The sequence below is a fragment of the Helobdella robusta genome (genome assembly GCF_000326865.2).
Source record: "Helobdella robusta unplaced genomic scaffold HELROscaffold_46, whole genome shotgun sequence".
In the NCBI taxonomy this organism is placed as follows: Eukaryota; Metazoa; Annelida; class Clitellata; order Rhynchobdellida; family Glossiphoniidae; genus Helobdella; species Helobdella robusta.
Window position 1 is genome coordinate 780,690 of NW_008705138.1, and position 13,868 is coordinate 794,557.

A 13,868-nucleotide genomic window follows, 5' to 3' on the forward strand; every position below is an offset into this window, starting at 1 on the left:
CCGTTTGGTTTCATTTAATTTATTACACATCCAACAAAATGCTGCATGTATCGTGTTTGCTATCGGTTTGATTGAAGTAGAAAATTTCACCATCGCCAGGAGTAATTATCCTGCGTGAGACCATCTGGCGAGGCATCTTGGCAAACAAACGAGTCTGTTTGCAAAGAAATTGAATGAAGATTTGAAGGGTCGTAGGCAAAAAATGTTGCAAACTGAATGGTGAAAACGTCGCGATATAACAAAATTGTAAGTGAAGTTGTTGAACCGGTAGGTAGGTAGGTAGGTAGGTAGGTAGGTTGGTAGGTAGGTAGGTAGGTAGGTAGGTAGGTAGGTAGGTAGGTAGGTAGGTAGGTAGGTAGGTAGGTAGGTAGGTAGGTAGGTAGGTAGTTAGGTGTTCAATGTTTTTCACAAAAAATATTTTTCTAATGCTCAGCGTTGACCTTTTAAAAAAGAGCCGAGTATATGAAATAAATTAACCTTATTAATCAAATCAAACAGAAATAAAACGTTGTTGGTCTAAAAAATTTTGCATTGGTTCGAGCATCTACAAAAAACTTCCACTAAAAATTCGATACATACAATACATCGCGTACAAATGTTGAGGAATAAAATAATGGAGAGGGCTGAAATTTGAGACAAGCGCAGTGCAAACAAAATAGATGTAGTATTAGTGTGTGCGTGCGTGCGTGTGTGTCTTTGCGTGTGTCTTTGTATGTGTGTTGTGTGTGTGTGTGTGTGGTCTTTGTATGCATGTGTGTGTGTATGTGTGTGTGTTTGTATTTTTGCATTTGGCATCTGTTTAAAAGATCATTGCTGGTGATGATGATTTTGATGGCAGGCTGAGGGGGAGATGGAGGAGGTCTGTAAGGAGTGCATCGACAAGGGGAAATTTAAATCAACAAAAATATTGAGTTAATTACTCTTAATAATAACAATTATTATATTATTATCATTATTATTATCATCTTTATTATGCCATTTACAATTTGTATTTTATCATTTCAATTGCTATCGTTAACTCGAAATTTCAAAAGCGTTACGCTGGCTGAATTTGAAAGAAATACATATAGATATTTTGAACTAGTGATGAACATCCTTCTTAAACAACGGACAATTCTAATGCCTTTATATGAAATATAAGTGAATGATGAAGTAACTGATGAGATGGAATGTAAACTTAAATTATGTTATTCCATAACAAATGCTATCTACAGGGCGATGTGTTTCATGTACGGCATGGCAGTCATCACAATCCTTATGATTCCAAACACAAATGTTAACAGTACCAAAAATAAACTCAACAGCAACAATACAGTGACCAAATTCGTAACAACGTACTAAATTTCATTAAAAAACTAACTAGCATAAATATAAATCAAACATTTTTGCAATAACAAATATGACCTTTTCAGCTAACAAAATTAATAACGCTCTTATTCCAACTGAATGGTAAATTGTAAAAGCTAAATTCACTTTAAGCAACAAAGACTTAACTGGCAAACCGCATGAACATGAGTTAATTAAATTATATATAATATTAATAAGTAAATGCAATATGTTTGCCACTTTGGCACGAATATTTCTTATGAAAAATACTGTATATAGTTATATTTAGTTAGCACGTATAACAGGAATGGGACAGGTTTCTTGGTAAACAGTGGCAGGCGTGACACAAACAATGAAGTGTGAATGTTTGTCTGTCACTTGAGTAAAATCATTAATGTTTTGGAGCACGGTGATTCGTTAACATAAATAACGTAAAAGTGAATTAATAAATTAGCATGTGATAGTAAATATATTGAAGAAAAATAAATAAATTAACTAATATTGATAAAAAATTAATATTGATAAATAAATTAATTAATTAATAACAATGAATAAATAAATAAATAGTTATGAGTAGATCAATAAATAATGACAAATTTATAAATAATGATAAACTAATAAATAATTATTAATATGGTAATGAATAAGGATAAATAAATTAAATTAATAAATTGTGATAAATAAATTAATAAACTTTTGGTCTTGAACATTTACATCATGGCGACACAACAGTCATTCATGAATGTATTTATAAATTTAGTTTGATTTTTGAAGAAACGATTAGGCATCCATGCAAATATTAGAAAAACAAAAATTCGAATGAATGAAGAAGAGATTGTTTATTAGAAAATGTTTTTCAAGTGATTAATTGAATTGTGTTGAGCAGAAATCTTGTCGCAGATGCAGGTGTGAGCAGATGTGAGATTAATTTCAGATGATTTATTTTATTTATTCATTAATATTACTGCAAGTAGGTATTATAATATGTGGATTAAGATTCAAAAATTAATGTTATCTCTTTGTTTTATACGTTTTATTAAATTATTTTTACATTTTATTTAAATCTTATATTTTAAATTATTTGAAACGAAAGTTCTCAAGCGTTTTCTAAACAGCAACAATTTTTTTTATTTTTACAGTCACCGTCTCCCTCTCACAACATCATCCAATTGCATTTGAAAAAGAACCATATGACGTGACGGTCTTTCAAGGTCATTCATTGATCCTCGATTGTGCTGTCCATTCGCCAACTCCATATGAGGTGGTCTGGTTGAAAGATAGCTCAATCATCAAAACATACGATTCTCACAGGTGATTTTTTTAATTTTGTTTTTTAAACTTACTCATGTTAAATACTCTACGCTAAATATAGGAAAGACTTCTAAAATTATTTTATTCACCGGCAAACAAAAAATTTTCATCAAAAAAATTATACGTCTATTTATTATTTTTGCGTTAAACATTTTATGCATTTTGTATAAAAACTATAAATCATTATTATTACTAATATTAATGCATGTTAATGATGTCTTGAAAGCAGGCAGCTGTTGATGAACAATTCTCTGTACATCCAATCATTCGACGAAAGTTCCTCAGAAACAGACGCAGGGACGTACCAGTGTGAAGCAAGAATCAAAAATGTCGGCTCTGTCATGTCCAGGAGGGCTACAGTTGTCGGTCGACCAAGGGAGGTGCACAATGTAACTTTGCACGTTTCTCAAGATGGCAACATTTTTATGCCCTGCTACGATGATCAACTGAAACTTGTGGACCATCGAGCTGTCGAGTGGCTGAAGAATGGACAAAAAATGAATGTTAAAAAATATGACGAAGATGATAATGAATTAACATATAAAGAAAATTTAACTCATCTCAAACATGATAATATCATTCAACACGTGGATGCACAACTTGAAATCGTTCGAGCAAAATTCCATCACGCTGGAATATATGAATGCATGATGTATCTGCAAGATGATTTCAAGAAGATTGTGAAACGTCTGAACCTTATTGTGGATCCTTCAAAAGGTAATGCAGAAGCAGAAATTTATAGTAATTTAATGTTATTTTACTTTTGATTTGACATACTTAAAACATGCAATTTGTATTTATGTGAATATTTAATGAAAATGAAATTATTATTTAACACAACAGATCCTAATAAAAGAGAAAATTACAACGTTAGTTTCTTTGAGGTGAACGCTCGTGTCGGAGAAACAACTGTCCTCGAGTGCCTCGTCGATTCACACGAAAGTGGAAAATTCAGTTGGACAAAAAATGATGAATTAATACGTTTCAGGTGAGTTATTTTTTAATTGATTTGATACCTGGCTTTTTTTATGTCAAATTTATTTTTACGTTTATAAAGCCTATTTATATCTGTAGGATATTTAAGTTTTTTAAAGTGATTATTTTTGTAATTTTTACAATAAATTTTTCAAACGTTGTAAAATTGATCAATGCCTTATTTAAATAAACTGAACAAAATGTTGTAAACTACCAGTGAAGGAAAGTATGAAGAGCACGGACGATGCAGTCTCTACATAAAGAACGTGAGCAGTGATGATGCAGCATTCTACAAATTGCATGTCGAGACGTCAAAACGGCGATACAGCAAACAGACCCACCTCAATGTTCAATGTACCATTTCCACTAACTTTCTTTTTCATATTGTTTCTTACTATTTTGATATTATCTTTTCAAAAAATGAATGTTACATTCAACTAAGAAACGAATTACTTCATGATGCACAGATGAATAAAAAGGAAATTTTTATTTAACATCATGCACCCGACAGCTCTACCGTCTTTTGTTGAAGCGAATGCTGCAGTTATTGAAGCAAGGGTGGATGAGGATGTGCTGTTGAAGTGTCGAGTGCACGCTGAACCCCACCCTACGCTCGAGTGGTTGAAAAATGGGGATGTACTCATGAACAACGAATATTTGCAAGTAACAAAAACAGGCGACCTTCAAATCAGCAATCTGTTTTCTAGTGACGCTGGTTTGTACCAATGCGTTGCCGATAACAGGCTCGGTAACATACAGGCCATAACACAACTTTTGGTGCATAACATTGAAGGTTAGCCATCGTTGGCCATTTAATTGTGGTGGTAAAAAACAAATGTTCATTTTTATTCATATTCAGATTACGAGTCTAATTCAGCAGAAATTGCAAGCGACAGTAAGTTTTTTATTTATTATATTTTCAATTCATAAACCCCAGACTCTGATGAAAGTTTTTAGAAAATAAATTCTTAAATAAGTGCATAAAGTAAATTTTTTTGTTTTTGAGTTAATTAGTTAACTCTTACTTAGACTAGCAATTTAATTATAAAATGTTTTTCAACGCTCCTTCGACTGTTTCATTCCAATATTCTGTTGAAGTATCAATATGAAAATTTTTAAATACGCAAACAAACAAATAATTGTAGGTCTTGTCTCTTATGTGCCTCACAACGTGAATGTTCGAGCAACAGATTCAAAGGTTTTAAAAACTGCCTGTTACCTGTTGTTGTTATTTATATAACAGAAAATAACAGAAATTTTGTTATTACGTTTGTTATGTTTTAAAAATAGAAACCAATTTTAGTTTTACAATTTAAAAATGCACGCTATAATATTAATGCTCGCAACCTATAAAAGTTACAAATTAACAAATCCCAAAAGTCGCTCCTGGTCACCTGGCAGTTTTCACATTTCGACAGAGACTCCATCCATTTTTTAGAATTTTTGGTTCAGCACAAGAGAGCGGGAGAGGATGATTTATATAAAATGATAACATCTAAAATTGACGGTCACAAAAGGAGTCTGGAGATTAATGGTTGCTAAATTTAATTCAAATTTTATTTTAAAACTTAAAAATTAATTCAATTATTGTTTTTTACGCTACTGTTTAATTTAAAATTTTTATAAATTTTGATAAATAATGAGCAAACAAATTTTACTAATTGAAAATATTTTGCTTATCAATTAAATCTATTAATTTTGATCAGATTCAAAATTTGACGAGGTTTTTTTATTGGAATCTCTGCAGATCTGCCTCGAAATTCTGAATGGTTGGTGCGAATGTGTGCAGTTGTGAACAACTCAACAGGAATGTACACCGAGTGGACAAGTGCACGAACTCTTCAATATGATCTCAACGGTGACTCAATGAATTTCATTTTTATTTACTAAAATTTCAACATTCAAATATTCATTAACAGAACCCTTAATAATTTATTTTAAATTCTTGAAAAAATATTAATTTTTTAACATCGATACCTAAATACCTAAACAATTAAAAAATATGTGTAATTATTTATTTTCTACTAAAGTTGCTTGAAAATAAATAAAAATTGAACTAGGTAAATTTTATTGAGTGCCAACTTTTCAAAACAGAAATGAAACAGCCTGGAAGGTTATCTAGTTTGAACGTTCAGTCAACATCCACCAGTTTAAACATCAGTTGGACGCCACCTGTAGACGGCACCATCAAAATCAGGGGCTACAAGCTGAGCTACGGGGTGGGCATGCCTGGTGATGATGAAATTGACATTAAGTCTGATCAGACGTCTTATACCATCAGTAATTTAGGTATTCTTTATTAATTTGTATTTTGTAAATTTGTTTGATTTACTTCATTAAGGTAATGCGGGCGGTGATTGTTGATTAGGTATCAGTTTCATGTTATTTATAGCAGCCTGTGCATAGCTTCAATAGTGTGGAGTTACCTTTCTACAAAATTATAACGCAAAAATAACGCGTATTACATGCATTCGAACCCAGTCATTTGATCGCAGAAGTCTGTAACTTTAACAACACTCCACCCGCCGGACTTACGTTGTTGGTACTGTGTTGCGGTAAACTGTTTCGAGTAAAATATGATCCCCACTTGTGGTGCGTGCTTTTGAACATATATATGCCACGTGTGCACTGAATAAAAATTGCCGGTTGGCAATAAAGAAATTTTTGTTGTCTGGTAGACTAACTGGCTGAGTGACTGATAGACTAATTGGCTGAATGACTGATAGACTAATTGGCTGGCTGACTGATAGACCAATTGGCTGACTGACTGATAGACTAATTGGCTGAGTGATCTACTGTTAAGTGACCCGATGTTTACTGACCTGCTGTTAACTGACCTAATGGCTGGCTGACTAACTGATTTTTATGATACTTACATTAGTTTATTAGCTGTTCTTTCATTAAACCTGTTTTCTATAGCCGTATTACATAAAATTTATGTTTTCAAATTATTTATTTAATAAACTCATTTATTTTGAATTTTAAAATAATGCTATAAAAATGCTTTGGGCACGTAATTTGATGTCTATTAGTGACAAACTCTTTTCTTATATACACTTTTACTGACAGCGTAAATAATAAATAAATACTGACTGATAGACTAATTGGCTGAGTGATCTACTGTTAAGTGACCCGATGTTTACTGACCTGCTGTTAACTGACCTAATGGCTGGCTGACTAACTGATTTTTATGATACTTACATTAGTTTATTAGCTGTTCTTTCATTAAACCTGTTTTCTATAGCCGTATTACATAAAATTTATGTTTTCAAATTATTTATTTAATTAACTCATTTATTTTGAATTTTACAATAATGCTATAAAAATGCTTTGGGCACGTAATTTGATGTCTATTAGTGACAAACTCTTTTCTTATATACACTTTTACTGACAGCGTAAATAATATTCATTTCATTTATTAAATACATGAATAAATGAGTAAAGGTATTTGTTTTATTGCTGCTATCAGAAATCTCAACGGAATACGTGATCAGTTTGAAAGCTTACAACAAGAAAGGAAATGGAATACCAAGCTTCGAAACAATTTTTACAAAAGATGACGAATGTTTGTCATTGATGTTTTTAATTAATTCAGTTTCATTTTTCTAAAATCTTATCAAAAAATGCTCACAATTGTGACAGAAAACTTAATAAAATTATATACATCAAGAGTGTGTTGGACATGGATGAAAAATATCCGAATCCTCAAACACCAGCTCCTCAAAAAATATCCGACTCCTACTCTACGTAAAAATACCCGACTCCGGGTTTTGACTTTCAGATAAATATTCAACTTTTGCATCGTAGTTTTGCCTTGTTATTACTACTAAATAAAAATACTTTAAAAACACTTTAAATCAGTTCATATAATTGTTTTTTCAGTAAAATTACTTTATATGTTCTAAAACATGCTATCCACATTATTAGCATTTACTTTCAGTGATAAAAAAGATAGTGTACTGCTACATATATTCGTTTTATAAAAAACACGATCTAAAAAAATTTTTCAGAAAAAAAATTTGATTAAAATTACTTAAATTTTTCGGAGTCGGATGAAACAATCCGGCTCCGATTCTGACTCCGACTCCGGTCTCTCAAAAAATTCCAACTTCGTCTCTAGTCCATCAAAAAATTCCAACTCCGACTTCGACTCCGACACTGTTTTTAGGAACAATTGTGCAGCAAATGCTAAAATAATTCAATGCGTTGTTATGATAAACTATACTGTTTACGTTAAAACGTCAATGTTATATAAAGCAAAAACAACTGACGAAATTTATGATTAAAATTGAATGAATTGAAAGTTTTTTTGGTTTGATAGACAGCACAGATACTCCTCCGCCGATGTCCTCGCCAATTGCTCTAAAATCTTCCGCATCATCAAGCTCGTCCATTCAGTTGTCGTGGTCCGACATTAGCTTCAAACGTTTGCAAAAAATAAAAGTACGTTCATTTCATTATAATATGTAATTATATTTTGCTATAGTGAATAATGATTGATTTAATGTGTTCAAAACAATTTGTTTTTATAAATAATTACTTTCAATTTTAATTGGACACTACTTCTAGCTTCTTTTAAGTTTTTAAGTCCGTGGAAAATAAATGAAATGCAAAATTAGTGCTGGTTTCTTTTAAAGTTAGCGCGCACACGCCATTAACAATGTTTCAAAAATTTGTTTAATGGGATTATTCTTGCCTAACAAATAACGCCGCAAGTTATAAAGATAGAAACCGTACATAAAATCGAAGTGAATTAAAACAACATATAAGAAACAAAATGGAAGCATTTTAGTTATAACAATTTGTAGCAAAATCGTTAGATTTAATTTCATAGAGGAATTGCGTCAAATCATTTTTGCGATTATGGCAATTTAAAAGTTTTTATAAATAAAAAGTGAACTGTTAACGAAACTAATTTCGTCATGTATGTTTCTAAACGACCTGGGCAGGGCACGACAGATGGGAGGGTGTACGTTGTTCGATTCAAAAGTCGACTGCAGGGCGGCTACAAATATCTTAACACTACAAAGTTGGAGACTGTCGTTCAAAACTTGCGACCAGACACGGAATACATCTTCAGCGTGAAAGTTATAATTGGAAAAAGACAAAGTTCATGGAGTCTCAACGTAGTGGAAAAAACTAAGGAATCAGGTATTGTTTAAATTCTTGCCAAAAAGAAATTTATTTGCAGTTGATGAATGTTAAGATTTGAACAAACTCGTCGATTTCTAAATACATAAATACGAACAAATTTTTAAATGCATTTTTATTTAATATTTATTTTATTTTGTTTTTTAATCTTATCTCAACTGTCTTGCCTAATGTTTCTGTGTAAAACTATGTTTTATTCTGCATCGTTATACAATTACTTTTACAGTTTTTAATACAACAATGATAACTACAATTTGAAGATTTACATTCAAATTATGATGATAATTATGGTTTTTTATATTTCATGCAGCTCCTACTTCCGCGCCCACTCAACTACACTTAGCAAGAAATAAAGACCCAACGAAAGTGACGTTGTCATGGCAACCGCCAACCAATCCTAATGGGCGCATCACAGGTTGTTTGCTGATTGTGTTGTAAACTAGAGGGTGTCTCATTATCATGCATCATAGTATGTGAGAACTCAGTTGAGCCAAATCTCTGTCGACAAATGTTTCGGCCCTTAACAACCTTACATTCTCGGGGGACCGAGCCACGTTCGTTGATCACTCGAACGCTTCTGGAATACTGTTGATTTTTTAGCGGTGTTGATCCGCTATTTATACCAAAATTCAGCTTTATATAATCATATAATCAGCATCATATTATCATCTTTCACGTTATCATGTATCATATTGTCACGTATGTATAATATTGTCATGTATTATGTTTTCATCTACTATGCTATCATGCAAAAGCGGTTTCACATTTCACTTTGATAAAATAGTTAAAACTTGCTTCTGGAAATCATTGTCGCAAATTCAATAAAATGACAAACGTACAACACCAACACACAAAAGGGTACCTAGTGTTGTATTCAGAAGACGTAACATTGCAAGACGAACACTGGAAAACAAAACGAGTTGTTGGACACACTTTTTCATCCACTGTTGATCGATTGTCTGCCAACACAAAATACTACTTCAAAATTCAGGCGGTCAATGCGGTGGGAGTAGGTCCTGTTTCTCTCACCGCTCTTTTCAAAACAACCTCTGATAAAATTGGTAACTTTTATTTGGCTTGATGAATTTCTAAAATTACTTATTATTGGTCGGAAAGTTAGCTCAGTCGGTAGAAGTGTCATGAGTGCCATGTCTCTTGCTGTTAATACGCGACGGCCTGGCTCAAATACTGTCTTACCGAAGCTCAAAGGCTATCATATGCTATGCGCACTTCAAATCTCTTCGTTGACATACAACATTTTCTCAACGTAAAAATCTATTTTGTAGATATATAAAAACAACAATGTTTAACGTGCTCGTAGTTGTTAATGATTTCTTGAATTAATTAACATGGTCGAGCCAGAGTAGACGCTTAAGTCGTTTTTGAAATATTTTTGAGTTTTTAACTACTTAATAAATCTTTTATCTAGTGTTTCTTAAGAATGTTCACCAATGATGTTATCGTACATTCTTATGGTGTATCACTTATACAGAATATTGATCGCACAGCCTTTAACAACATTCACTTCGTGTAACAGAATTCCACTAATGCACAACTTCTTAGGTGAAGGTGCTTTAGTTTTCCAACTTAATACCACCTCAAACATTTAACGCAAAGCATGCCTTCCAACGTTACCGTTATTTCGGCTCGTCTCAACTATCTTAGCCCTACAGCTGAAATTTTATGCAATGCATTAATAAGTTTTATTATCTATTAAATTTAAAATATTAGTCAACAATTTATAAATTAAAGTAATCTTCGCGAAAATTTGCAGACGGGGAAAAAAATACTCCGCTAAACCATACTCTTCATCAAGAAGGTATTTTCAAAATCTGATTTTATAATTTCTATCTTGAATTTTGTAGCATGCATTTATTTTTGCGCTGGTAACTTGACTGTTTTCAAGTAAATTTGGAAACTTATAACTCTCAACATCGACGTTGTTCAAAGTTTAACAGATGAATTAATTCTAAAAGATAAATTGATTTATTTAATTCAAATATATTTGAAATAAAATTAAAGAAAAAATTAATTTATATTTCATTAAGAACGATCAAATGTCGAAAGTTCAAAAGAGTGGTCACTGTTGCCAATGTTGATGACCATCATCTCTCTCGTTCTTGTCCTGGTCATCATTGTCTCCATTTTTGTAATAATAAAAGTTAAAAGAAACAAGATCGTCATTCAAAATAAAGAAATGTGAGTAAATTTGTTTTTGTTGCTTGTTTTATATTTGTTTGTTTGCATGCTGCTGTTGGTTTGTTTACTTACTGGTTGGCTCGGTCATTCATTTGTTCGTTCGTTTGTTTTAACTTTTAAATTTATTGTTTTCAATACTCTAAATTTAATAATCACCGATAATAGAATTTAAAATTTTCTTGGTGTCGTTATTTTTCAGTCGTGAATGAAATGCTATTTTTTAATAATATTTAATTTAGTAATTTAAGGTATTAAAAACACTTTCAAACAAATGCAAAGTAGCGACAATCCGACCTCTCCTGACCCATCCAGTGGGAAGTCCTATCTCAAACCTCCCGACCTGTGGACTCATGGCGAAGGGAACATCAGGGAGGTCAACGGGAACATTGATGATTTCGTTAACGACCATTCGAGCGACGATAGTTCGACCGCTGAAAGATGGACGTTGAAAAGTAACCACTATCTAACAGGTAAATTAATACTAGTTAATTATGTTATAAGTTCGGGATATAAATGTGTGCTTTGCAAAGCATGACTGCTCAATGTTTTATAATATTGATTTCCTATGTATGTACATTCTGTATATATGATTCGGAATTATTTTATTATTATTGATTAATCAATTATTCAAACTTTAGAAGAATCAAAATTCAAAAGTTTAACTTTGAAACAAAAGACATGTACATTGATGTCCAATTCTTCCAACGTCATTCCAGGTTATTGCAGCAATTTCAATTAATATTTAGGAGACTAAAATAATGCTTCTTATATTTTAATCAGAATATTTTGTTTAGAAATTACATATTTAAATAATTTTTACAAAATTTTCAACATGTTTTTTTTATTATTATCTTTCAAGCTTATATCGTGACACCATCATTAACTTTGTTAATCAACAGAAAATGATATCCAGCTCTCTCCTGCACTTCCATCCAACAGCCTTCTCAAATCCAAATACGACTTCTCCAAATCACATTTATCAGGACCACGTGTTTACGTTGGCGATGTTGCTAATTCAACCATAGGTTTAAATTATTACTGTATTAATGTTGTTATTATTATTATTATTGTAATTATTATTATTATTAGTGTGTTTGTACGCGCCTTTATAAAAAATCTCATAGGCGCTAACAAATATAGAAGTTTTTGTTAAGGTAATGCAATGATTTGAAAAACATAAGCGCGAGTAAGCTCGGACAAAGAGATGGCGTTTCAACCTTTTACGAAATTGAATAACAGACAGCTCAGGACCACAAAGATTCCTGGGCAAACCATCCCATTACGGAAAAGTTCCTACGACCAATAGCAAGTTTGTGTCAGGTATAAATAGTAAACATGAATTGTCAGAACGCAATGTTAGATGAGCCTAAGCCTATGCACTTGTCCAAAGCATTCTTTTGAAAGTGCCTTTGTGTGAATGTTGGAAGATATGTTTTTATCAACAACAAATTCCAGGTTGCGTTTTTTGATATCCAAATCCCATTTACTTCCGAGAAAATTGAAGCTGTTGACTTGTTTCACCTGTTTATCATTAATGATTATGGAACAGATCGAGGCGGTTTTGTTTTTACTGATAACTATGGACTTTGTTTTGTTGATGTTAATATGCAAGCCCTTTTTTTCACTTTCAAAAACCAATTTGGAAACAATTGTTTGCAGTTTTCCATTTGTTCCGCTATAAGAGATGAACCATAAGCATATCTTACATTGTTTATATTCACGCCTCTAATGAATATTCCTGGTAGATCTTCTATCTTTTTTATGCTGATCTCACTATAGAGATTTTACAAGATTTTAAAAATGTACAGTTTCGCCTAACTAGTTTTTTATTTCGAAAATCACTACTCTTCGGTCCCAATAAAGGTTTTTGATAACTCTCGTGTCTTTTCCATCAATGTCCAAGTTTTCCAATATTTCTATAAGCTCCACGCGTTTCGCGCCATCAAAAGCTTTGGAGTATTCGACAAAACATATAAACAAGTTTTTCTTCATTTCAATCGCTCATTTGCTTGTCATTCGTAGCTGATCATTCGTGGCAGAAAGATAGCCTTCCTTGTGCCACAATCCTCGACAAAACCACATTGAACGTTCAAGATTTTAAATGTGATTTAGCTTCCTGTTCTCATCATTAGAATTCTCCAAAGAAGTTTTTCAAGATGATTCATCAAGCTGATTGTTTGATGTTGCTCACATTCAGTTGCATTAGGTTTTTTAGACACTGCAATAGATACTGACTTGGACAGATCTATATATATCGACGGATACTTCACTCATACTTTTTACTCACTTTTTCAATTTTCTATTATTTGGCAAAGTAAACAGTATGTTCCTAGTGACTAAAATGTGTTTTGTGAATTACCTAAGAAACACTTTAGTTTTCGATCTTATCTAATTAGATAAGAATTGCACTATGTTGTTGTTTAACTCGGGCTACTGGTGGCTACTAACACACAAGGAACAAAACGCGTCTAGCCTAAAACGAGTTGGGTGTTCACAAAAATGCACTTTGTGTACTCGTACTGGCCTGGTTAATTATTAGGTTAACGCATTTTTATTGTCGACGGCTGTAAGATTTGATTTGATAATCTGTTTTATTTGCTTTTCGTCAAATATATGATATTAAATATTATATATAATTTTTATAATATATTGGTATTGTTTCTTGTTGTTGTAGGGGCTAATTAAATTTGTTGAGAGATTTTAATATATATATATATATATATATATATATATATATATATATATATATATATATATATATAGTTGTGTGTGCGTGTGTGTGTCTGTGTGCGTGTGTGTGTGCGTGTGTGTGCGTGTGTGTGTGTGTGTGTGTGTGTGTGTGTGTGTGTGTGTGTGTGTGTGTGTGTGTGTGTGTGTGTGTGTGTGTGTGTGTGTGTGTGTGTTAA

The 13,868-nt window shown here is 32.2% G+C and overlaps 2 protein-coding genes across 2 annotated transcripts in view; both read left to right on the plus strand.

Annotated features, from left to right (window-relative positions):
- Positions 1-1,678: 1,678 nt before the first annotated feature.
- On the plus strand, positions 1,679-7,363 carry HELRODRAFT_193268 (hypothetical protein; the record flags this gene model as incomplete). The annotated part of the gene is made up of 12 exons (XM_009026312.1): positions 1,679-1,691; positions 2,466-2,637; positions 2,867-3,354; positions 3,481-3,625; positions 3,830-3,966; positions 4,124-4,405; positions 4,472-4,507; positions 4,758-4,810; positions 4,993-5,146; positions 5,360-5,470; positions 5,707-5,831; positions 7,208-7,363. 12 exons carry the CDS (start codon positions 1,679-1,681, stop codon positions 7,361-7,363), a joined length of 1,872 nt encoding a protein of 623 aa, XP_009024560.1.
- Positions 7,364-7,664: 301 nt separating this feature from the next.
- Positions 7,665-13,868, plus strand: part of HELRODRAFT_193269 (hypothetical protein) — a gene marked incomplete at both ends in the record, with an annotated part of 7,547 nt that continues 1,343 nt past the window's right edge. The window contains 12 exons of the mRNA XM_009026313.1: positions 7,665-7,852; positions 7,917-8,055; positions 8,562-8,763; positions 9,074-9,178; positions 9,621-9,824; positions 10,538-10,582; positions 10,812-10,962; positions 11,242-11,432; positions 11,601-11,678; positions 11,862-11,987; positions 12,202-12,317; positions 12,418-12,520. Coding sequence (XP_009024561.1) covers positions 7,665-7,852; positions 7,917-8,055; positions 8,562-8,763; positions 9,074-9,178; positions 9,621-9,824; positions 10,538-10,582; positions 10,812-10,962; positions 11,242-11,432; positions 11,601-11,678; positions 11,862-11,987; positions 12,202-12,317; positions 12,418-12,520 — 1,648 coding nt within the window. The remainder of the gene's footprint in view (positions 7,853-7,916; positions 8,056-8,561; positions 8,764-9,073; positions 9,179-9,620; positions 9,825-10,537; positions 10,583-10,811; positions 10,963-11,241; positions 11,433-11,600; positions 11,679-11,861; positions 11,988-12,201; positions 12,318-12,417; positions 12,521-13,868) is intronic.